Source organism: Canis lupus, chromosome 36, assembly GCF_048164855.1.
Source record: "Canis lupus baileyi chromosome 36, mCanLup2.hap1, whole genome shotgun sequence".
NCBI lineage: Eukaryota > Metazoa > Chordata > Mammalia > Carnivora > Canidae > Canis > Canis lupus.
The window spans coordinates 19,949,187-19,973,302 of NC_132873.1; the positions used below are offsets into that span (position 1 = coordinate 19,949,187).

The following is a 24,116-nucleotide window of genomic DNA, read 5'->3' on the forward strand; positions in this document are numbered from 1 at the left end:
CTCCTCTCTCTGAGTAGGCCTTCTTAGAGCATGCAGCACAGAGTTGCCATTAGGGGTGGGGAAAAACACAGACTTTGGGGACAAAGAGTCTGATCATTAAATCTACTTAAATTTGGTTCTGTGTTCTTCCTTGCAAAATAATTACACCTACCTTCTAGTCTTATGAAGAGGATTAAACAGAGTTAGATCTGTAAACTAATAGATGCACAGTAAATATTTACTTCAATATAATTTTTCTTTTTTTTAAGCTTTATTTTATTTTATTTATTCATGAGAGACACAGAAAGAGAGAGGCAGAAACACAGGCAGAGGGAGAAGCAGGCTCCATGCAGGGAGCCCAATGTGGGAGTCAATCCCAGGACTCCGAGATCACGCCCTGGGCCCAAGGCAGGCGCTAAACTGCTGAGCCACCCAGGTACCCCCGATTTTTCTATTAAAGTGGGATGGGGGCAGCCCGGGTGGCCCAGCAGTTTAGCGCCGCCTTCAGCCTAGGGTGTGATCCTGGAGACCCAGGATCGAGTCCCACGTCAGGCTCCCTGTGTGGAGCCTGCTTCTCCCTCTGCCTGTGTCTCTGCCTCTCTCTCTGTGTCTCTCATGAATAAATAAATAAAATCTTTTTGTTTTAAAGTAGGATGGGTAGATAAGTGATAATTTAGATGGGACCTAATCAATGTAAACTATTTCCTTTCTCTGGGACACCATCTTATTATCTCATTTATATCACCTAAAAGTATTGGTATTATCTTTCATGGGCAGCCAGACACATTGTACTTAAAAAGTACCAATTTCCATTAAACCACAGCCTTACCTAAGTTGTTGACATTTTAAATCTAAAGTGTAAGAAATTAAATCAGATAAAATTTTATAGGAATAAATGTTGTACTGGTTTGTTCATTAGCTTTTAGGGTTTTTTGTTTGTTTTTAATAGACTTTGTTTTTTAGAGCAATTTTAGGTTTACAGCAACATTTAGAAGTTACAGAGACTCTCCCCTCCCCCCAAAAAGCTAGAGACTTCTCATATACCCCCTTATCCCCACACATGCATAGCCTCCCCCTACCAGGATGGTACATTTGTTATAATTTTTTTTTTACAATTTTTTTTTTTTACTTTTGTTATAATTGATGAACCTGCATTGATACATTATTATCATCCTAAACCCAGAGTTTACGTTAGGATTTGTTCTTGGTGTTGTGCATTCTACAGGTTTGGACAAATTATAATCACATGTATCTACTATCATAGTATCATACTTAGTTTCACTTCCTTAAAAATCCTCTGCATTCTATTCATCCCTCCCTCCTAAACTCCTGGCAACCACTGACATTTTTACTATCTTCATAGTTTTGCCTCTTCCAGAATGTCATATAGCCATAATCATATAGTATGTAGTTTTGTTTTTTTTTAAGATACTATTTATTTATTTGAGAAAGCGAGCGAGCACAAGTGGGTGGAGGGGCAGAGGGAGAGGGAGAAACAGGCTCCCCACTGAGCAGGGAGCTGGCTGGGCTCCATTCCAGGACCCTGGGATCATGACCCAAGGCAGATGCTTAATTGACTGAGCCACCCAGGTGGCCCCAGTATGTAGTCTTTTCAATTGGCTTCTTTCACTTAGTAATATTCATTTGAGGCTCCTTCGTGTCTTTTCATAGCTTGATAGCTCTTTCTTTCTTTTTTTTTTTTTTTTGGTGTGTGCTGAATAATATTCTGTTGTACCACAGTTTGTTTATCCACTCTCTCACTGGAGGACATCTTGGTTGTGTCCAAGTTATGTAGGTTTTTGTGCAGACATGTTTTCAACTCCTTTGTGTAAATACCAAGGAGCATGAGCTGATGGTTGGATCATGTGGTAAGAGTATATTTAGTTTTGTAAGAAACTGCCGAACTGTCTTCCAAAGTGGCTGTACCATTTTGCATTCTAACCAGCAATGAGCAAGAGTTCCTGTTGCTCCACCTCCTTGCTGGTATTTGGTGTTGTCAGTGTTCTGGAACTTGGCCATTCTAATAGGTATATAGTTATACATACACGTTAACTTTTTTAAATTTAAATTTTTATTTTTGTTTTAAAGATTTTATTTATTTATTCATGAGAGATAAATTGAGAGAGAGAGAGGCAGAGACATAGACAGAGGGAGAAGCAGGCTCCTCATAGGGAGCTCGATGTGGGACTCTATCCTGGGACTCCAGGATCACACCCTGAGCTGAAGGCAGATGCTCAAACACTGCGCAACCCAAGTGTCCCTAAATTTAAATTTTTTAAAAAAGACTTTATTAATTTGAGAGAGAGCAAGCACGAGTGGGTGGAGGGGCAGTGGGAGAAGGGTGGAGGGAGAAGGTGAGGGATAAGTTCCAACTGAACCACCCAGGTGCCCCTGTGCATCAGCTTTTAGCAAGGTCTCAGTCTTTTGAATCACAATCCAATGCTAAATATCAGCTGTGTCTTCAAGATTTGTGTATTTTACAGATCTGATAGGTATGTGATTTTTGGAAAGATCACACACATTGGAGACAGCCAGACCTAATTTGCGTCTTAACTCTGGTATGGATGAGTTATTTAACTTCGTTGAGTCTCAGTTTCCTCTTTTGTAAGACAGAAGTAATAATAATAATTACTTATATTAGTGAGTTACATGAATAAATTCTGTACTTTCTCTGATTTTATTCAAGTGATTAATACAAATATTTGACCAGAATGGGGCTTAAGACTGTACCTTGTACCACACCACTACTGGCTTTTCCCTAAGTTGAAAAACCATTTTCACTGAGCACATATATTTTTCCCATAATCCAGCCCACACAGTTTCATATTCCAGTTGTATTTGGAGAAGTTTAGTTAAATACCTTACTAAAATCAAATAGTAAGGTAGATTTTTTGGGGCCACTTGTATGCAGTTTTTCTCTTTCCATCTCAGACTTTGCATCCATAGGTATTATTATTCTTTTAATTCTTTTTTAATTAGTTCTTCCTCGTTCTTCTAAAGGATATATAGAAGTCTCTGATTTCTAGGTTACTACATTTCCTGAGTAGATGATCCCTGGGTGAAGTAATTTGAGTTTCCCTGGCTTCTTTTAGAAGGAGTCATTGTAGAAAATGATACATGTGTTAGCTGAGACAGATCTCTCCTTTTATCTGAGGGTTGTGTGTGTGCACACATGCATGTGTGTCTGATGGTGCAGCAGGGCTTGAATTACATCTTTGGAACTCTTTGTTCTCATCTATCTATTCAGTATCTCACCATCAAATCAGAGCTTAGGTTCCTCATCACTTTTGCTATCATCACTGATAAGCGGGATTCAGTAGAAGCAGATAGCCAAAAAATTTAAATCAAAGCAGGAGTTCAACCCAAACTTCTAAAACCCAGCAAGAGTGGAGTAGTAGTGTGTTTTGATAATCCAGTTAATGAAGAAAGAAGCGCCCCCTAGGAAATCTTAACAAAGAGTCTTAAGCAAGTCCTTTTGTTGACAACTTTATCCAAGAAACCATCTTCCCTGAGACTCTTCTGAACTTTAGACTAATCCTCTCCTTGCCACAGAAGTCCTTTTGTTGGGGGAAATTGTAAGTGAACACAGGAGGGACAGGCCTTGTAAGCACCAGCTCTGTCTCCAGATTCTTTTAATTGTTAGCCTTTCATCTGGCCTGTAGTCCTTCTGGCCCATGGATCTCTCTTTCAGATCACAAAATAGATGAACATATTCAGAAATCCTCTTCTCAGACAATTTCAGCCTATTGTCTAATTTTTGAGCCAATCAATGTTAAATGCTACGCAGACAACAACAGCAATAATTATTCATTGCTTTTTCTTCAAATATCATGTCTGTTACCTTGTACCTCGTATCTACAATATTCCAGATCACAGGTGATGGTATGAAAACTCTGGTCCATTGTGCAGTTAGATTTGAAGCTTCTTACTATGGCAAAGCAAATTAAAACTGAAACAGCAGTCATGTAGCCCTAAAAGCAAATGAAAAATAAACAAAATCAAAATATATGAGTCAGATTGAGTAAGGAAAACCTATTCAACATTAGTACACAGTTATTGATGGAATTATATAGAGAGATGGAAAAGGTAATAAATTATAACAGAGACTGTGTCTTACCCCTGGTACTAAGAACCAAAAGAGCTTTAAAAAATAATAAAAATCCATCTCCAGATATACAAGCTGCAGTTATACCATATCATACCCCATTGTTCAAAACATGCCAAGCTTTGAAGTAATATGCGTATAGTGCCTGGCACACAATATGTACCCAGGAAATTTAGTTCCCTTCTATTTCTCTATTGTAGATATCATTGTACATTTTTTTTTCCCATTCCTGAAACTGACATTTTGAGGATCTTATAAGAGTTTTAATTTTGAGGCATTGCTGCCAGTTACAAGTCCTAATATCCCAATTTACATTTTGAATCTCCTGAAAAGTGAATATTTTAACATAAATTCAATTTAGTGGAAAAGGTTTACAGGCCCCAAGTGTCCATATGATTACCTTTAGTCTGTTTAACTACAGCACACCCAGATTTTGCTGATCCCAAGCCATTTATTAAACAGTTTAATTGCTCTAGATTCTCCCTATTGTGATTCATCTCCTACGGGTTTTATCTCCTTACATTAATACCAAGGGCCTAGGGATATCAACGAGGTTACTCCAATAGAGGCTAAATCTGCTTCCTCCCTCTCTCAATTGCTGGCACAGGCGCCAAGTTTGACATACTGCATTTAATTGACCTTCCCTGGTGACCATTTTTTATCTGTAGGTAACAATCCTTTGTGGAAAGTCTCTGAAGATCAGGGAGGCAGGGTTATCGCCTCACTTTCTGATTGCTTAGTAAAATAAAATAATGACAATACCAGAAGTAATAGTAATGCTAATGGAACACCACCATCTGAGACCACTTCCATTAATGTCTTTGATACTTTTATGAAGGGTAAATCCTGCACTTTATAGAATGTAGCTTAGATATACCCTATGCTTATAACTAGTGGGGTTTCAAGTGACATAATTACACAGCAAAATCTCTGCTTTAGGAAATATTGTTTCCTAAATATTGCTTTAGGAAATCCCAGGGGCTTGGGAAATACCATATTATTGTGTTGCCTATTGTAAAATTGTGTGTTGTCAAAATATACAAACTTGGATATTGCATAAAGTGCTCTGAGGAACAGCTATAATTCTAAAGTTCCCTGACTTTTCCAAATTTCTAAATACAGTGATTTTAGAAAATCCAGAAGGCAAACAACTCTGATATGTACATGCCTTTATCAATAGACAAAGAGAGATCCAAGAGAAAGTGGTAAAGAACTGAATCCTGTCATGTGGATGAGGTTACAAGGGGGCAGGTGTGGGGAGCATGTCAGTAGTTACCATCTAGGCCCCAACAGTTCTGTTAGGAAGCATGGCCAAGTTGTGGTTGCCAAATGGGTGGTCAAATCACAGTCTAACACTTGTGGCTTGGGATGTAGCTAGGTCACCTAAAGGGCCAGTTGATTGGCTGGCTTTGTGTGTGGGTCCCACCTTGTTTCCTCTATCTGGATTACTGTCCCCTCTCCCCACTGTGGAAGGCCCAGTATGGAAAGTGCTCTTGTAACATCTAGGGGTGCCTATACTTTAATGGCTTTTGAGGTTGTTCCACCTGGCTTCCTGTGCCTCCCAGAACTCCTTTTAGGGTGTGGTCATGTCAGAAGAATCCTCCATACCACCCTTCCTCCTAAAGATGACCTTAGAAGGCTGGGCTACCCTGGGCTGATTGAGGAGAGTAGCTGTGTCTGAGACACTGTGGATGGTTCCCCCATCAGGTCCTTGTGTTCCCCAAACTCACTGAGAGAACTCCCTGGAATCAACTGTGCAGAAGGGGTAGCCTAAGAAGCCGGGAACAGGCAGGACTAGATTCTCACAGGCATCTAAAATCATCTCCTGGGTGGGGCCAGGCCCTCTCTGGTACTTGGGGGCAGGCCAGGTATAATTTGCACCACCATGGTGACCAACCATCCAGGTTTACCCAGGGCTGTGCCAATTTTAGCACCGAATGTCACACATCCCAGGACACTCCTCAGTCTTGAGCAAATGGGGATGGGCTTGGAGCTCTGATTTGTCCTATCAGCTGATGGAGAGAACTACACAGTTTAGGGAATGTAACATGCCAGTGTGGTACTTTATTGCACATGTACCAGTTAAAGGCTTTATAATGACCCATAAGTTTTGTCTTAGGAGTCTTCTCCTCTGGGAGTGAGAGAGACAGGTGATGCACATTACCATCCTCCTTTCACAGCCTAGAGGCTAGGCCACCTGTCCCTAGAGTGGGAATAACGAGAAAGACACAGCACAGAGGTGCTCTGAATCTGTGAATAATGTCCTCTCCACCTGGCAGTGATGGATTTTCAGTTCTATTCATAAGGAGGCTCACTGTTGGGACCACTTACCTGAAAGGATGTTGGTGATGTCGCTCCTTCTTTTCACCAGCATTTGCTAAACTGGGCTGGGTGGTGACCTTTCCGGTAGGAGACCAAAAGGTCACACATCTCTGGCTTTAGCCTCACTCCTGAAACTGTAAACAAAGACTCCTCTGTAGGGAAGAAAAGAGAGAAGCACAAACATATTATTTCCTGGAATGTTTCATGGTGTATTTTTAATGTCTGTTGTAATATTTGTCACCTGCAGAGACATCAAAACACAACCAATAATTTATACTGACTCATGGGCAACTCGCTTTACTGAATCTACCAATAGTTGTCAAGTGCTTTTTTTTTTTTTAATTTTTATTTATTTATGATAGTCACACACACACACACACACACACACACAGAGGCAGAAGCAGGCTCCACGCACCGGGAGCCTGACGTGGGACTCGATCCCGGGTCTCCAGGATCGCGCCCTGGGCCAAAGGCAGGCGCCAAACCGCTGCGCCACCCAGGGATCCCTGTCAAGTGCTTCTTATTTGATTCAATTCAACACACATTTATCAAATGAGCACTTGGGTAAGGTGTTATACTGTTGAAGATTCAAAAGCAGGAACAGGACTGGGGATATACACACTAACCAGGGCTGAAGGTGAGGTGCAAGTAAAGAATTAGGATGGCCTCTCTCCTGTGTCCCCCAGGGAGCACAGGAAACGCATGGACAAGTGGCCTTTGAGCCATGAAGGAAGACTATCCTTTCAACAGTCAAGAAATTCTAGGGAGGATATTGCTGGCTGGTGGCGGGGGTGGGGGGGCAGCATGAGCTAAGGCAAGGTGGAAGGAAAGTGTCTGAGAGAATTGCAAAGTAATCTTGCACAGTTAGAGCAAGACAGACTAGTAGATGAAGTAGGAAAAATGAGTCGGAACCAGATAGTGAAGGGAGTAAATATCAAGCCAAGGAGTCTGGACAGTAGTCCCAGCGATGGCAGGCAATGAGCATCATGCTGGGGCTAGATGTGCTTTGGAAACTTTAGAATCCTGGTGCATTACTTACATTAGGCAATCTATTTAAATAGACCCTATGGTACAACTTTTGTAAATTAAAAGAAATTGAAATATATATACATAAATACATAAATATATAAATGTATACGTATATAAACATACACACGTACATATATAAATATATATATAGTGTATGTATGTGTGTATACACACACACACTACCTTTGCCCTCTGATTTATGTATTGGGTTAGTTCAGTTTGCTGGCAGTTTGGTTGTTAAGTGAGTGTTATTCTTGGGTGCTTACTATGCTAAAGTTATAGGTCAAATCCTTCCAAGGTTAACATTTTAAGGAGCTCATCTGCAAAATGGGGATAGTAAAACCTCCTGGCAGATTTCTGTAAGTTTAAAGGAGATAATATGGGAAACATCGCAGGTTGTTCTTGATACACTGTATTTTTAATAAGCAGCAGCCTTTGTTCCAAGCCATCAGCATAGATACCACCTGGGAAAAACAGCAAGAGGCAACAGCCACATTGTCACCAAAGCACATCCGCAAACCTACATCGGACATCCTTTCATTTGGGCATTGCTTTTCCAAGGCTCACAATCTGTGCCAACCCTGGCTGCCGTAAATATTACACAATTTAACAAAAAGAGAAGCTTCTAGCTTTGGCACACCAAAAACATAAAATGCCTTAATATTGTTTGCTGGAGGGTGCTCACACCCAAAGAGAAGAAAAAACCTGCAGGACCATCTCTGCCTTTATAGGCCTACATATCTGCCTTGGATGCCATGAGTAGTCTTGTGTCCTTGCGTCCAAGGCCATGAGTCCTTGCGTTTAGATCGACACACTTGCTAGGCTATAAAGGGGAGACATCAAGTTTTGTTGGTTGCATAATACATTCTCACAGGTACATTATAATACACAATTTCGCATTCATTTTTTTTCTAGTTCCCGTCATAGCATAAATAAACAGCTAAAATAGTGTGGGAACTTCACAGATTACTCTTAAATCAACTCAAACCCAAACCAAACCACTTTGGGAATTTCCATCAGGGAGAAGTGTCCTCTTGCCTTGGGGACAGTGGCATGAAGATTTCCCTCAGGCCTCCTTGTCCCTCAAAAGCAGCAGCACCTCAAAAGCCAGGGAGGAGGGAGGAGGGAAAAGGAGAGGGGGGAGGGGAAAGAAGGGGAGATGAGGAGGAAGGAGGAGGAATTGGTGGCTGAGAAAGAAGGGAGAAAAGGGAATTGGAGTGGTGTGAGAGAGGGAGAGGGAAAGTTGGGGACACAGAGAGACACACAGAAATAGTCCAGTGAAACAGTGTTGGGAGGGGAACCAGTTAATCAGAGGGATTCCAGTTTGGCCTGGAACTGCCCAACTCTCCTTTGGACTCATAAGAAAAGAAAACAAAAACAAGAAAAAGAAAAAAAAAAGGAAGAAAGAAAGAAAAAGAAGGAAGAAAGCAGCCGAGCGGTTCTCCTGCAGCGATCCACAGATGCAAAACCTTCCATTCGACTGACTCCTCATTAGCTTACTGAATCTGACAGCATAATTATCACAGCTGCTTCACACTTAGAATAAATAAATACGAAAGTGGGTGTTTAAAATTTTTTGAGAAGGGAAATTCAGTCATCTAGACAGTCAGTAGGACAAGTTTATTTAAAACTTTTAGATTCTTCTGTATTTAGATCATTTCGGAACGAGATAATGAGAGAGTTGTCTTTCAGGCTAATTGAGTTCCTAAGCTCCTGGCTGTTGGCTGTCACCCCTTTCAAACTTTAACTTTCCTTCCTTTAGAAATCCGATCCTGGTGTCTCCATTTACTCTTCCTGGGCTGATAACCCGGGGAAGGCTGGGCGCACGGCGCTGCAGAAAGTGACTTAATGGGATTGAGGGGCTAAACAACCCTTCAGAGGAAACAAGATAATCGAATCTCTTTTACTTGCCTGTAATGGCTAAAAGAGAAAGCGCGAGTTGAAGAGAAAGCTTGGAAATGGAACCAGAGTTTCAAAATGTCTTGTCATTTCCCCGTCACGTGGCTTTTGCACGCCCCTTACACACCAGTGTAATCAGTGCATCAGCTGGAGTCGCTCGGTGCAGGGCATTGAGCGTGGGCCCCGCGCCACCTTAGCTCCTGGGTCTGCCTGTATATGGGCTTCGGGTCTTCAAAGGCCACAGGACCCCACGGTGCCACTTGCAGCTGGGGGTGCTAACTCACGGAGTGCACTTAAAGCTCTGACTGGGGGCGCAGCACATATGCATTTCCGATTAAAGCAGATGATCGCTCCTTTTAAAATTAATTAGTGCCTATTTATCTTTTCCTCTCCCTCCCACCTCTCATTCTCCTAGGACCGCATTTATGTGAACCCTTGCATTCAGTGAGTTAAAAGATTTCTAAAATAAACATTCTGTCAATCTGGGGTAAAGGAGACTAATGTTAACCCATTGTGTAGCCTGAGAGATGGAGGTTTCTGAAGGCCAATAAGGCACACCATGTTGGAAAAACTGGAGAATGCAGGTCCTTTAACTCTCCTTCCAGGGCCTGGGCTCCCCTACCATTTGCCCTACCTCATTCTTTTAAACAATAGATGCAATATAACGTCGAAGTTAAAGAAAACTTTGAAAAAGAAACAAAGGTCACCCGGGATCCCCCTAAGCTCCCAAAGCATTTTTATTTTCGTATGCTATCTTTCAGTTTTGTTGATTTGCAAAATACATTTTCACAGGTAGATTCCAATATGCAGTCTTGGATCCTGCTCTCTTTTAGCTCATTTCCTAATAGCATAAATATATCCATATTACCTCACACCCTTGGGAATTATTCTAAATGGCTACATAGGACTATATGCAGTCAGTATAACAACATGATCCAACCTGTTCTCTAGTGTTGAATATTTAGGTTCTTTGTTTTTATTTTATAAGTTTGAAAATAAAATTATAGACAACACTGCAATGAACATTTTTATGCATCTAGGGTTCTTTTTTTTTTTTTCCTGTTCAATTGTTTCTTTGAATAATTTCCAGAAACCAATGGATAGGGTTGAAGGTTGTCACCATTTTTATGGCTCCTGATATGTATGCCATAAGGCTTTGCGAAGGTTACTCCATCTTACAACACCATCAGCGGAAAATCATTTTACCGCAATCTCACTAATACTGGGAGTCATTAGGCTGAGGAGAAAAAAATAACTTCTTATGAGTTAGTTGTATATATTTAATTACTAGTAAGGCTGTCTTTTTGTTCCATGTGTTGGTACTTTTTTTTGTTTTCCTTATGTAAAATGCTATTTTAAACCTTTGCCCAATTTTTTGTTGGACTCCTGAAATTACCTTATAAAACTGAATGAGTTATAGTAAAACAAGTAAAGAACCACTATTGATTAAGAAATCTTAAAATCCAAAGGTGACTGTGTATTACAAAACAAAACAAAACAAAACAAAAACAAAAAGAAAAGAAAAAGAAAGGGAACATAAACCAAGACAAGATGACATTACGGATTAAGGAAGAAGGCAGTGGTATCTCTATTAAATCTCTATTAAATCAAATTGGGGGTGTCTGGGTGGCTCAGTCAGTTAAGCTATTCATTCTTGGTTTCTGTTCAGGTCATGATCTCATGGGTCATGATCTCATGGGTGGGGGGAGGATGGAGTACCAGCTGGGCTCCCCAGTCAGCAGGGAGTCTGCTTGAAGATTCTCTCCCTCTGCTCCTTCCCCTACTCGTGCACTTGTGTGTGTGCTCTCTTTCTCTAAAACAAATAAGTAAATCTTAAAAAAAAAAAAAAAATGAGCTTTCTTAATTCTGAGATATTAAATATATTACCTGGGGGCAAGTGCAATCTTTCTTGGGAAGGCTCTAAAACAAACATAGATAGAACATGAAACAATAGAAAGGTCACAGGACTGGGGGTACAGACCTTGGTTCTAATCCTAGTTTTGCTACTAAGTTCCCATGTAATCTTTAGTAAGCAGCAACGAGTAGTGGGAAGGGTGGCATAGGAGTCTGATTTGAAGTCAAACCTGGGCTCTCCCACTTACTAGTTCTATGGCTTTGAGCAATTTCCTTAGCCTCTCTCAGTCCCAATTTTCTAATATGCAATATGAAGATAATAACTCCAGCCTCATAAGTTAGTCTACAAATTGAGAATTTGTGTAAAGCACACAGATGCCCAATAAATGGCAGCCACTATTCTTCCTGAGGTGTCAGGGACTCCATCTATATAATGAAGTTATGGAATAGCAAGTCTCTGAGATCTCACACTCAAAGGGTCAGTGACTTCTTCCTTTAACTCTTTCCAGGATCTTCCCTGATGTTCTGGAATCCCTTGAGGACATCTTTGGGCATAGAAGGTGAGGAAGTTATGGAGGACATGTCCTAACTTCTTGTTTCTTATTGTCCTGCTTAAGTACTGAATAATGGAGGATTTAAAAGTTTGGAGAGGGTGGTCTGAATTAGGTTACAAACTCCTAGAGGCAGAAAAGAGAGGCTTGGAGCAGAACCTTCCTTCCCTCCCATCCCCTGAAACCTGGCCTCTAGAATGACAAAATATTCTGGTTAAATTTTAAATAGATTAGACAATAAAAGCAAAACAGAATAAATTTGAAATCATCAGCATACAAAGAATGACACTAAATTTCACTAGTATATGGTAAAGAATATTTAAATTGGGGCAGATGGCTGGCTTAGTCTGTGGAGCATGCAACTCTTGATCTTGGGATTGTGAGTTTGAGCCCTACTTGGGGATAGAGTTTACCTTAAAAAAAAAAAAAAAGAATAAGAATGTTTAAATTATTGCAAGAAGCCATACAATAACGAGTAAAAACCATGATGGAATATGAGTCAGGACTGTGCCCCTATTAATAAAAAGAGGACAACTTCACTATAATGTTAGATGGTATTAAGAGGAGGATGACATTCCTCTCCAACCATCCAGACCCCATCATCTTTGAAGGCCTACTCACAAAGCCATCCTAGAAGCCCATAGCTGGAGTTCCTTTCACCTTCTTTGAACACCCAGAGCACTTCACACTTGAACTGTGGCTGTTTATATATTTGTCTCATTTCCTTATGGACTATAAGCTCTTTGAGGACAGACTGCCTGAGTAATTCATTTTTGTATCACTCAGTATCTTACTAATGATCCTCAGTAAATTTTTAATGAATGAACTGGAACAGAATTCTCCCACTAACATTAGAAATCTGAGTCTACATGGGTCCATAGTCTCAGGGGTAAGCAAAATAATTGGAACAGGTTCAGAATAGAATGAGGAAACAAAAATGATTAAAGAGTGAAGAGAAACAGAATCTATATTGGGGGGAAGGGAAGTCAAAAGAATTCAGTGTCCAGAAGTGAGTTTTGGAAAGTGTTATCAAACGATCTTCCAATATATTAAAGAGATCATTAAAAGAAGGCCTGAAAGTCCCTTATTGGAGCAAAACAAACAAACAAAAAATCACTCTGATTTTAATGGGACAATAGGGATAAGGCCTACTGAAGAACTTCTGGGTATAGATACTAGGGTGGTGTGATGTATGGGAGAGGCAAGTGCCATGCCTTCCATGCCTGCAAATTAGAAAGCATTTGATGATGAGAAAGACTCTGGTAAGTTGTTTTTGCAAAATTACTTGTGAAACAATTGTAAGCTTTCAAGTTTTAGGATTATTATTATTATTATTATTTTTTTTTTTTGTAAGATGCTGCAACCTGTTTTAAGGGAGAAGGGGGATTTAGTCCAGGAAGAAATGGGAGAGACTCAAGTCTGGATTCAGAAAGCAAAATGGGACCAGCCCACAGAGAAGAGAGACAGCCTTTGATGCCCTGACCATCAAGGACCAGGGCTTAAGGACCAGACTCTTAAATCACATGGCATTTACTGCTCCAGATTAAAAAAAAAAAAAAAAAAAAATTGTGGATCAGCATCTGTGGTTCAAAATGGCTAGCTTCCAAAATCAGTCTTAACTTTCCAAGGGTAACATTTGGAAAGCTCCCTGCAAGAACAGAGTGGAGCCAGTTTCTAGAAAGGGCAGCTTAATGATTTTCTACTCCCCCCAACCCCCAAATCATTAAACAGTGTTCCTTTCCCAGAGCCCAAGTTCATGCTGAGGGCAAAGGGAATTAAACGAAGAAGCTGAACCTGCAGCTAAGATTAGAGAGTTGCCAAGGACCTAATTTTAGGTCCTCATTGCCCCAGCTGACACTCTGCGCTGCTGGCTCAGCCACAGGGACCATGAGTGTGGCTGTGAGCTGGTGACCGAGAGGGGAGCGCATCCCCCTGGCCATCTGCAAAAGCAATTAGCTTGCTGTTGGGTGTGTTTTGAGAGAGACTCCCAATAATTTCTCCATCAACAAATGTTTCTTCAGGTGTTCAAGAGTCAATGAGGGAAAATGTCAGCTCTTGGCAGAAGTTCCCACATGCTTGCCATTCTAATATTCATGCTTCTCCCCTCAAGAGTGTGCTCCAAAAGCAAACTAATCTTGGAAACCCTGAATTTTCATGGCAAGTAACCTCCTGCTCTCCTCTGGCTGTGAGCTTATTGCCACAACCTGGAGAAAGTGTTGTACGGGATTCTCAGCTTTGGGAAAATAGGCAAGGATAGATGGGATCAATTCTTGCATGTCGTGGGGAATCTCTCTGCCACTCCTCCCCCGGGATTTAGGCTGTCCCTCCACACTTCACATATTTCCCAGCCACAGGTTTCATGCTCAGATTGTCTTCTTCAGAGGGCAGACAATAAGAGCTGGCATCTCCCAGATCAAAGGGGAAACAGAATATATTTTAAAGTGACAACTTTGTTATCCTGCAACCAGAATAAAACCAGAATAATAAAATGATATAAATATGAGCTCCTAAATGATTCCATACTGCAATGCCATCAGAGAGCAAAATTTCCTGCATAATTACGGCAGGGAAACTCTCTTTACAAACCACTCACAAGAGTATGTGTTCTTTTGGCACAATTCTTGTGCCTGGGGCAGCCAACCACCGAGATGGTGATTCTGTGTCCCTGCAGGTTGGGGACTGTGATAACTGTCCGGTGCTCTCTCTGCAAAGGAGGCTCTTAATAAAGGCTAATTGCCGCGGGCAATGAAAAAGCAAGCTGGCACTGCCAGGCCAAGGGAGTGCATCCCTTAGAGAGGTGTTCTCAGCGAGGGCCCCAGTTGTCAAGGTGCACAGACTGGCCCCAGCTGCTCTCCGGCTTCCTCTGTTTTTTTCTCTCCTATTTTCTTCATAGCTTTGCTTGCCCTGTCTACTTGTCCCGCGTCCTATCTGTCGGTCTGTCTCGAAGCCTATTTCTGCGCCCCCTCCCACATGCACACATACATACACACACCCACCGGCCCCCCCTTCCCTGTCTCTTGGCGCTGGCCCTTTCATCTTCTCCCTCGGGGATTCGAGATGTCGCTGCAGGAAGTGCTTGTCGGCCGAGGCAGCAGCAGCAGAGCCCTGTGGCTTTGACAAACCTCATTTAATTGGGAGGAAGCCAGGAGAATTTGAAAGAACTGAAACATCCACGAAACTCCTTTTATCAGGCATAATTTAAACTCTGCATGGAAAAACCCCTATATGTATAAAGAAAAGTCAACTTCCCTCCTGCTGTGAGCACTCCTCGGCTCCCCCCCAGCACAGGCAGGCTCCTGCAAGATTCCATCTTTTCATTTTTCTAAAAGTGTCAAAGTAGATTTGGGCTCTGTGGCTGGGTGAACAGAGAAGGAATACAGATGGGTCTCTCTCTCACACCCGCACATGGGTGTGCGTGCTCGCCCACATGCACACGCGTACAGAGGTGCACCCTGTTGGTGCTGCTGCTTCAGATGGCCAGGGAGAACCAAAACCCAAGTTTCTAACAACACAACAGTTTGGACAGTGACTGTTTCTTGCTAATTACTTTTTATCAGGTAAAACTCATGCCTAGGAAACGTTGAAGGTCCCCAGTGGTTCTCAGTATGTAGAGTAATAGATCCTGGAGGAGGGCCAATGAGGGAGGTTTCTTTAAGTGGAGCGAAGGGAGTGTGAGTGTGTACGAGTGTGAGAACGTGAGACTGTATGTGTGTGCACATGCACTCCTGAACACGTACGTTTGCCTGAAGTGGTAGTTAGAAGTCCCAGGCCCGAGAGAAGAAAGCTTAAGAGGGATCTAGGCGCTTGGCCTGGGAACACTGTACCTGGAAGGGAGTAGGGGAGAGGGGGGTGCAGGGGGAGCTGAGGTACAAAGGGATAAGAATTGTAGGTTGCCCCTCCCCTCCTTCCAGATTCCAATCCAGATTCACCTCCAGTCCAATCTATCTTATTTGAGTTATTCCAGTTCCTCCAAAGAATTGCCTTTAGCATATACATATTCTCTCAACATCTGTAGCTGATTATGCAGAGACTCCAGCTGTTTAGATATGATTTGTGCTAATATGTGTACAAGGGTGCCCTGTTTCCTCTTCCTCACCCTCTTTTCCTCCCACGCTGTAGGATCCTTGAGGTCAAGGACAAGCCTCTTTATTCCCTCAATTTTTATAGCACTTAATATGTTCTTGACACTTAATGGCAACTTAATAAATCCTAATGACTAACTCTTCCTACAGGGTTAAGTAAGACATTAACCCCAGTTGTATGATTATGGTTATTTTTGGAGATCCTAAATAACTCATTTTAATAATAAAATGCCTCAAGAAGCCCCAAACTAAGAGCTTTGGGCTGTGGCAGGACAATGTCCTAGATAGAGTGGAGCCACGTTTGCAGACCCTGGAGACTTTGGCCAGACTGTATGTCTAGGCCTCCTGGGCAGCAGCTCCCCACTCCGTCCTCATTGTCACCCCTGCCTGCCATCCTGGTCCCTCACCCCTGTCTGAGCCCCTACACCTTCCTTATTAGCTTTCTTTTCTTCTGCTTTGGGCTTCTAAAAATTGTTTTCAGTTGAATGGTGATCATTTCCAAAGAAACCCCAACTAAGGACGGTCCCCCCCAAAACAGCCAGGCCACGACCACACTGCCCACATCCTCCGCCTAGCCCTTCCTGGCCACATTCTGAGAAACTTGAGGAGAGCTCCAGCCACATGATCCCTCAGCAGATTTCAGATTTGGAGGATGACTTCAGGCCCAGGCAGCAAGGCTGATTTCAGGGTAACTTGCGTTTCTTGTGGGCGACAGGCCTGGGAGGATGCTCCCCTCCCCCAGGGCCCCACCGGGCACTTCCTTCAGCAGCATCAAATTACCAATCAAGACAGGCCAGCTCTCCTCTTGTGACATCCCCATGTCACCTATCATCTTACTCTCTACGGGGAGAGAGAGAAGGGGGCTGTTGCAAACTTTGGTTTTGCTTCTCCTGGCAGATGCTGGGGAAAACAAACAACACAGAGGCAACTTTCATCTCATCCAGTTTCTAAGAGTGTATATGTGAAATGTTTGGATCATTAGACGGAGGTCTGTGTCACCTCAACCCACCAGCGCTTTTGAGTTTTAGAGACTCAGAAAACTCAGGCAAGATTGAGTCCCCTTTTGCTTCTTCCAGGCAATTCGATCTCTAAGCTCATTTCTGGTTGCAAATTCTATCATTTTCCAGTGCTTGGAGAAAACTCTTAGACCCTGAGACTTACGTGTGTGCTTGTACACACACATGCACACACGCTCCCTCACTCACCATCAGGAAGCTGGTGCAGCTGAGATGGCAAGGCACTGAAGTAGTCATGAACCAGTGCTTCCTGGGCAGAGACGCGGTCTCTAGGAAAGCCTTTTAGCATTTGGGAGGCCAGGTCTTCAGCTTCGGGAACCCTGCCCAACCTGGAAAAGTGGAAGAGGAAAACAGTTTCTCCAGAGGCCTCCCTTCTGAAAAATAAAGAGGAAGAGAAGAAAAGTAGAGTAGGAGATGAAAAGTAGGAAAGGAGATGGCTAGAAGAGCGTTTCCCGTAGGATTTTCCTGGGATTTGTAAAGTCAACGGCAAGTGGAAAAATCACACCACACTGGAACTCTTACCTATCCGCAGTATGCTCTCATTCGGCCTTCCCCACAGGCTCCGGGGACCATGTATATACACATAAAGGACCAGAAATATAATTATAGAAGCAGAAATGTGTAATTAAGAATGCTGCCTTGAGGGACCCCGCCCACCAAGCAGAAAAGCCTGGTTGGATATATGTTCCAAGGGCTGCAAGCATAGAGTCCTGGAGGGGAAGGAGGGAGAGAGGCAGTTTTGGAAGTTGAAGCTTGGGTTGAAAACACTTTTATTTACAAGTGTTTCTGAAGCTCAGCCCCCAGGGTATTACCCAAGAAGCTCTCTTGGTTCCTCCTGAGATGGAGCATAGAAAGAGATAACCAAGGGCCCAAATAACAGTAAGGACAAATCCTCAAGTTGATCTGTGCCGAACTGTAAATTTGGAGATGACCAAAGCTATTAGTTGAGCAACTATCACGTGCTAGTAGGTGGTTGGCTCTGGAAGACGAAGGGGAGACTCTGCTTTCTCACAGCTTAGTCTAGTGGAGGAGTCGGACATTAACCAAATTATCATTAGAGATGTGTAAGTACCTGGGAAGAAAAGGCCCAGAAAAGAAAGACCTAGAGTGGGAAGAGCTGGTCAGGGGAGGCTTCCCTGAGGAGGCAGTATTGGAGCTGAGAGCCAAGGAGTTAGGGCAGGGGAGGGGCAGGCAGTGTAGGCTGAGATCTCTGGTGCTCATACAGACCCTGGAGATGAGAGGGAGAAGAGCAGTTTAAGGAGAGGAAGAAAGGCCAGTTGGCTGGGCTTGGACCAAGGAAGGGAGGGAACAGACATGAAACTGGGAGGGTGGCAGGGGCTGATCCTGCAGGACTTGTTAGTCTTAATTTTCCATTTACTTATAATGTTTTTTAAAGATTTTATTTATTTCTTAGAGCGAGCACATGAGTGGGGGGGGGAGTAGTAGCAGAGGGAGAGGGAGGCAGGCTCCCTGCTGAGCAGAGAGCTAGACAAGGGTCTCCATCCCAGGACCCCGGATCACGACCTGAGCCAAAGGCAGACGCCCAACCAACTGAGCCACCCAGGTGCCCCATTTATTTATAATGTTTGGAAGTCTTTGCTAATCTGGTGTCAATCATTTAAGTACACCCATCTCTAGAGCCCATGGTCAGGTTTACAAGCGGAAAGTCACGAGACAGAAAACTGCAGATTCCAGGAGACAATTAACCGCAGGACCAACATTCAGAATTAAATAGCATGGCCATGAAATCCCCAATTAAGCAAAAATAGATGGGCTCATTTAATGTCGAATATACATACCAACCTGAATCGACAAAAAACTGATACCCTCCCCTTCCCTGATGCCATGATGCAGTGATGCTGGAAGTCCTCACCCAGAGATGTAAGTTGCCTAATTTTTGCATAAGATTTACCTAGGAAACGTTCAGGTATCTGATTCCCATGACATAAAACTGTTTCTACAAACAGATAACTTTACCTCAAACTCAGCAGTAATTGCTTCATAGACTTAAGACAGAGGAAGATTTGCAAATCCCCAGTCCTTGCCAATTTCCAGGCTAGTTAAAAGAGAAGGCAACCTGGGGCGGAGGCCTGCTCATTAGCTTGTGGCCTGAGAAAAGGCCGGAGGGTATTTTCTCCAACTGGGGTGCCCTGCCCAGGCACAGGTTTTCAGGGCCAATGAGATGGGGGTTTGGAGTGAGGAAAGTGGTGCAGATCAGTAGGGGCTCATATCAGTCTGGAGGGACATTCAAGGCCAATCTTGGAAAAAAAAATTTTATCTAGTCCACCCTCACTATAGGGGGTGGGGTGAAGCGTGTGCCAAAATTGTGCCTGGAACCCACCACTCTATGAAACCCCAGGGGGTGGGTGAGTGGATAGGTGTTGATGGTGGAGTGGGGGAGGCAATGCATCTCTCAGCTTCTGCCTCCACAGTACCCCCCACCTCCCCAGTCAGCAGTTGGTTCTCTCCACACATTCCTACCTATTGGCGGGGCTTAGGAGCTGCAATCTCATTGGATTAAGGAAGGTTAAGGGACCTATTTTGAACTGGTGTTAGCATGGCACGCATACTCCTTGTATTTAGACCATGTTATGTTGGTTGGCTGGGAAAGCCAGGGAAGAACTAGCAAGGACTCCTATAAGGAGAACTGGCCGTTTCTTTTTTATTTTTTTTTTATTTTTTTTTTTTTTTATTTATTTATGATAGGCACACAGTGAGAGAGAGAGAGAGGCAGAGACACAGGCAGAGAGAGAAGCAGGCTCCATGCACTGGGAGCCTGACGTGGGATTCGATCCCGGGTCTCCAGGATCGCGCCCTGGGCCAAAGGCAGGCGCTAAACCGCTGCGCCACCCAGGGATCCCCGAACTGGCCGTTTCTACCAGGCAAATGCAAGAAAGCAGAGTAGGTACTCATCAGCAATATGAAAACTTCTTTTTTAGGATTTTCCTTTCAACTAACCCAATTCTTCCCACAAGGTTGTATCAAAGCTTTTAGTGGTGCCAGCATTTGTTCCAGGCTTGTGGCCTCCAGGCTACAATTGCTGACCACCCATTCCTCCAGCAAATTCCTCCCATGAGCCAAGTTCATTTCGGTCTTCCTAGGATAAGCCAAGTCTGTGCCCTCCTGAATACGAGCCTTTACTAGCAGCACTCGTAGTGGGACCACCCAATCCGGACAAGAGTCCTGACGATCTCTACCTTGTGATTGGCATATTGTACTCTTATTTGGGATCTGAGGGAAGAGCCTCAAGAGTACAAATATTGCTTCTTTGGGCACAAAATGTTAATTTACTTCCATGTTTGTATTGTTCTGCTTCTGCTATCAATAATCTTGATTACTATCCACTGCTTTTATCATCACATTTCTACAATTTGCCACCTTCTCTAACTCTTGCTAGAACAATCCTTTACTGGTTATAATCACTACCTTAGAAATGAAAGTTGGCATGAAAAGTGACATTAACGAATGTTAATATGCCCTCCAGCACCTTTCCACATCAGCTAAATGTTAACAAACACCATGTGGTAGAGGGAAACAAAACCGAAAAAAGAGAAACCATAAGAGACTCTTAATGGTAGAGAGTAAACCAAGGATTGATGCAGGGAGGGAGGTGGGGGATGGGCTAAATGGGGGATGAGTGTTAAGGAGAGCTCTTGTAATGATGAGCACTGGGTGCTGTGTGTAAGTGATGAACCATTGAATTCTCCTGAAACCAATATTATACTATATGTTAACTAACTAGAATTTAATAAAAATCTGAAAAAAAAAAAACCCAAAGAAATATTATGTGTTAGGCTTGTGATGTTAAATACCAAACGTGACAGGAATATCTTGCAGTTAGGAGAACCTACCCACCCAATTAATGAGAGTCTGTTAATAAAGACAAAAAAATCCTCTGATGATCCCCTCCTTCTAGTAACATTTCTAGAAGCAAGAAGTGTTCCATTGCCAACATAATACATATTTATTGTAGAATGCTTAGAAAAGATCCTGGGGCACCTGAGTGGCTCAGTTGGTTAAGCATCTGCCTTCAGCTCAGGTCATGATTCTGGGGTCCTGGGATGAAGCCCTCATTGGGCTCCCTGCTCAGCAGGGAATCTGCTTCCCCCTCTCCCGCTGCTGTTCGCCCTGCTTGTGCTTTGTATCTCTCTCTCTCTCTCAAATATATAAATAAAATCTTTTAAAATAAGAACACTTAGAAAAAAACAGAGAAGGAAAATTAAAACTATCTCATCACTCTGAGATAACCCCCTTCACTCAAAGATAATCACTATTGCTTTGTTGTTCAGTTTTTCTTCTTTAGTCCTTTAAGTGGATATATCTTTTGTTTTACTGAAAAAAAAATGAGATCATACTCTATATGCTGAAATAACCTACTCTTTCCACTTGACTATCTTGATCATCTTCCCAGGACTTTGAACAACCTTCTTGGATATAATTTTAGTAGCTGCCTAGCATTCTGTTATGTGAGCATACCATAATTTTCAAAGCCAGACCTTTATCAAAGTTGTTTCCTTTTTGTTCGGGTGTGAGAAGCTACCATTAATTAATGCTGTGACTGACATCCTCAATGAGGAATCTTTGTGTATCTGTGCAATGATTTCTTTAGTGTAAATTATGAGAATTGAAATCCCCAGGTTGAGGGACATACAACACATTCAGGTTTTAGATTAATAATACTAGCTCGTTGTACCAGTTTCCATTTCCAGCAGTAGTCTGGGAAAGTTCCTGTTTCTGTGTGCACAGAAAACAAATTCATTCCAGCCGGCCTGAATTGCCATAGACCTCGTGGCTTATAAAAGTTGCAAAAAGAAACAAAATTGTAAATCAATCCTAACAGGAAGTCCTGGGTGTGAGGACATCCACATTTAATTTTAGAAGTCCAGAATAGAAACACAAACAATAAGAAAAAATGAAAATCAGACTTTGTGGTTATGTGACATTCCATCCACTGGCCTTCACATGACCCATCTAAAATCTGGTGGTTTGGGGCACCTGGGTGGCTCAGTCAGTTAGGCATCTGCCTTTGGCTTGGGTCGTGATCCTGGGGTCTTGGAATCAAGCCCCATGTCAGGCTCCCTGCTCAGCAGAGAGTCTGCTTTTCCTATTCCCTCTGTAGCTCCCCCTGCTTGTGCGTGTGCGCGCTCTCTCTCTCTCAAATAAATAAAATCTTCAAAAAAATAAATAAATAAATAAATAAATCTGGTGGTTCTCCGGGGCCTAAGGCAATAACCTTGATTTCTCAGCACAGCCCGGCTCTGAGTATAAAAATCTCCACTGCCATTCTTGTCATTTACTCTCGGAAGAGTCTTATCTGTTTGCAGTGCAACGCTGGCCATGAGTTCCCTGGGCTCTTGGCTGTTTTCCCTTAGATCCATAGAAAGAGGAAAAAGGGCAGGGATAGAACGGGCACTGTTTTGGTTTTTTTTTTCAATTCTTCAATTTGTTTTTATTTTGAAGTAATTTTGAGCTTACAGAAGAATTGCAGGAATAGTACACAGAGTTATATGTTTACCAGCTTCCCCTAATGTTAGCATTCTACACAACCATAGTCAAATGATCAAAGCTGAGCAATTAATATTGGCACAACACTATTAACTAAGCTGCAGGCATTATTCTAAAATATCATTGGTTTTTTTTTTTTTTCAATAATGACCTTTTTGTTGTTGTTCCAGGAGAGGGAGTATTTTTTTAATGCTGCCAGTTTAGGACACAGGAAAGCAGGCACCCACAGTAAGAAATACGTCTTATACTTGGAAGCAACAACATCAAAGAAGCCGTCTATAATTTTCTAATCAGTCTAACAAGTGAATGTGTACTTACTAGGCCCATGTCAGTTGGGTCACCATCAAACCCCAGGCTATGCCCTCAAGGTGTACTTATGGCCCATGCACCGTCCTGTCACTTGTAGAAAACTTGAAGAAAAGCCACCGATACCACAGCTCCTCTTTACCCATCACACTTGCAACCCAATTCAGCTGACAAAGTCACAGAGACTTGTGTACCCGATAAATCTGGGTTCCACCTTACGTAGCCTGGTGACTGGGGCCAAGTTACTTCACTTCTTAGAGCTTCAGTTTCCACTTCTTGGAACTGGGGCTTCGGTTTGTGAGGAATAAATGAAATAATACACAGTGAACATTCCACCTAGTGTTAGCTCAATGACAAAGTCCTCAGATCAGAGCCAAGAATTTTCTCGTGTGATAATCCATATCTGTGTCATCCAACAGACCTTTGTATGATGAAGAAAATATTCTAGTCCTGCCCCCTCCAATACGTTAGCCACTACTCGCATGTGGCTCTTGGGCCCTGGAAATGTGACTAGTGCAATTGAACTATATTTAAATTTAAATTTTAATTATTTTAAATAGCCACACGTAGCTAGTGGTTACTGTGTCAGGCAGCACATCTCTAGACATTACTCCTTGATTTGAAGATGTGAGCAAAGAGAAGTGCCAAGTCTGAGCTAAGGCAAAGGGATAGCTGGGGGGAGGCAATGGGCAGAGGTGATGGGTCTCATGTGTGATCAGAAAAGTCAGAGGGCTATTCAGTGAATCCAAATCCTGCTCAGCCTAGAAGGAAGGACTGGTATGGTGATAGCAGGAGGCTCTGGCACTTTCTTCAACTGTGCAACAGGGCCAAGGCAGCCACAAAGGGTATTAAGATGGTTTGCAGGTTTGGAGTTACCATTTGTTTTGGAAGCCAATAGTGAAATGGAAGAAAGCCTTAGGGCAGTACTAAAAATCCAAATATCTCTGGGGAGGGGGGGCGGTGGGGGAGCCGACTGTGCTGGCAAGAGAAAGTTTGCACATCTTGAATGTGAAATGATAAACAGCGGTTCCCTGGAACCTGTCTCCAAAACAAGGGGGGGTGTTCAGGTGACCTGTGAGCTTGCCAGGAAGAGTAGAGATTCTCCCCTCCCAAGGAGGCCTGTCCCTCCCAACAAGGGATCCTTGGTAGCCCACCACTCTGTTTCTGACCTCTGGTATTCACTCTACATGGAGGCTTTTTAAAGCCCATGGACAGTAAGCATGAAAAATACCAAACGAAATTTGGTTGGGGTAAACCCTAGCACATTTTCAGGGAAGAACAGCGTTCAGATGTTCAGTTGGGATCTCTTCCCCTCTCCCCACCTGCGAGAGCAAAGCGTGTTTTTCTTTGACATTTGAGCTGCTTCCCCTGTCTCTGATGGTTTCCTCACTGCCCTTTTTGCCTCCTCACTGAAGCAAAAAGAACAGAGCCTCGGCTAATTACTCTCAGATCAAATAATACTGGTTAT

General features: G+C 42.8%; 1 protein-coding gene across 4 annotated transcripts in view; it reads right to left on the reverse strand.

The window, feature by feature from the left end:
• Positions 1–2,946: 2,946 nt before the first annotated feature.
• The window catches only part of CDK15 (cyclin dependent kinase 15), an 81,413-nt gene continuing 60,243 nt past the window's right edge, over positions 2,947–24,116 (reverse strand). For 3 of the 4 annotated variants that reach the window (XM_072812665.1, XM_072812669.1, XM_072812668.1), the window contains exons 12-14: positions 17,027–17,166; positions 6,416–6,558; positions 3,812–3,950 (exon numbers count right to left, since the gene is read on the reverse strand). In XM_072812665.1, the coding sequence (XP_072668766.1) occupies positions 6,449–6,558; positions 17,027–17,166 (250 nt within the window). In that variant the 3' untranslated portion in view covers positions 3,812–3,950; positions 6,416–6,448. Of the gene's footprint in view, positions 3,951–6,415; positions 6,559–17,026; positions 17,167–24,116 lie in introns of all 4 variants that reach the window. The other variant, XM_072812667.1, reaches the window with a different exon arrangement.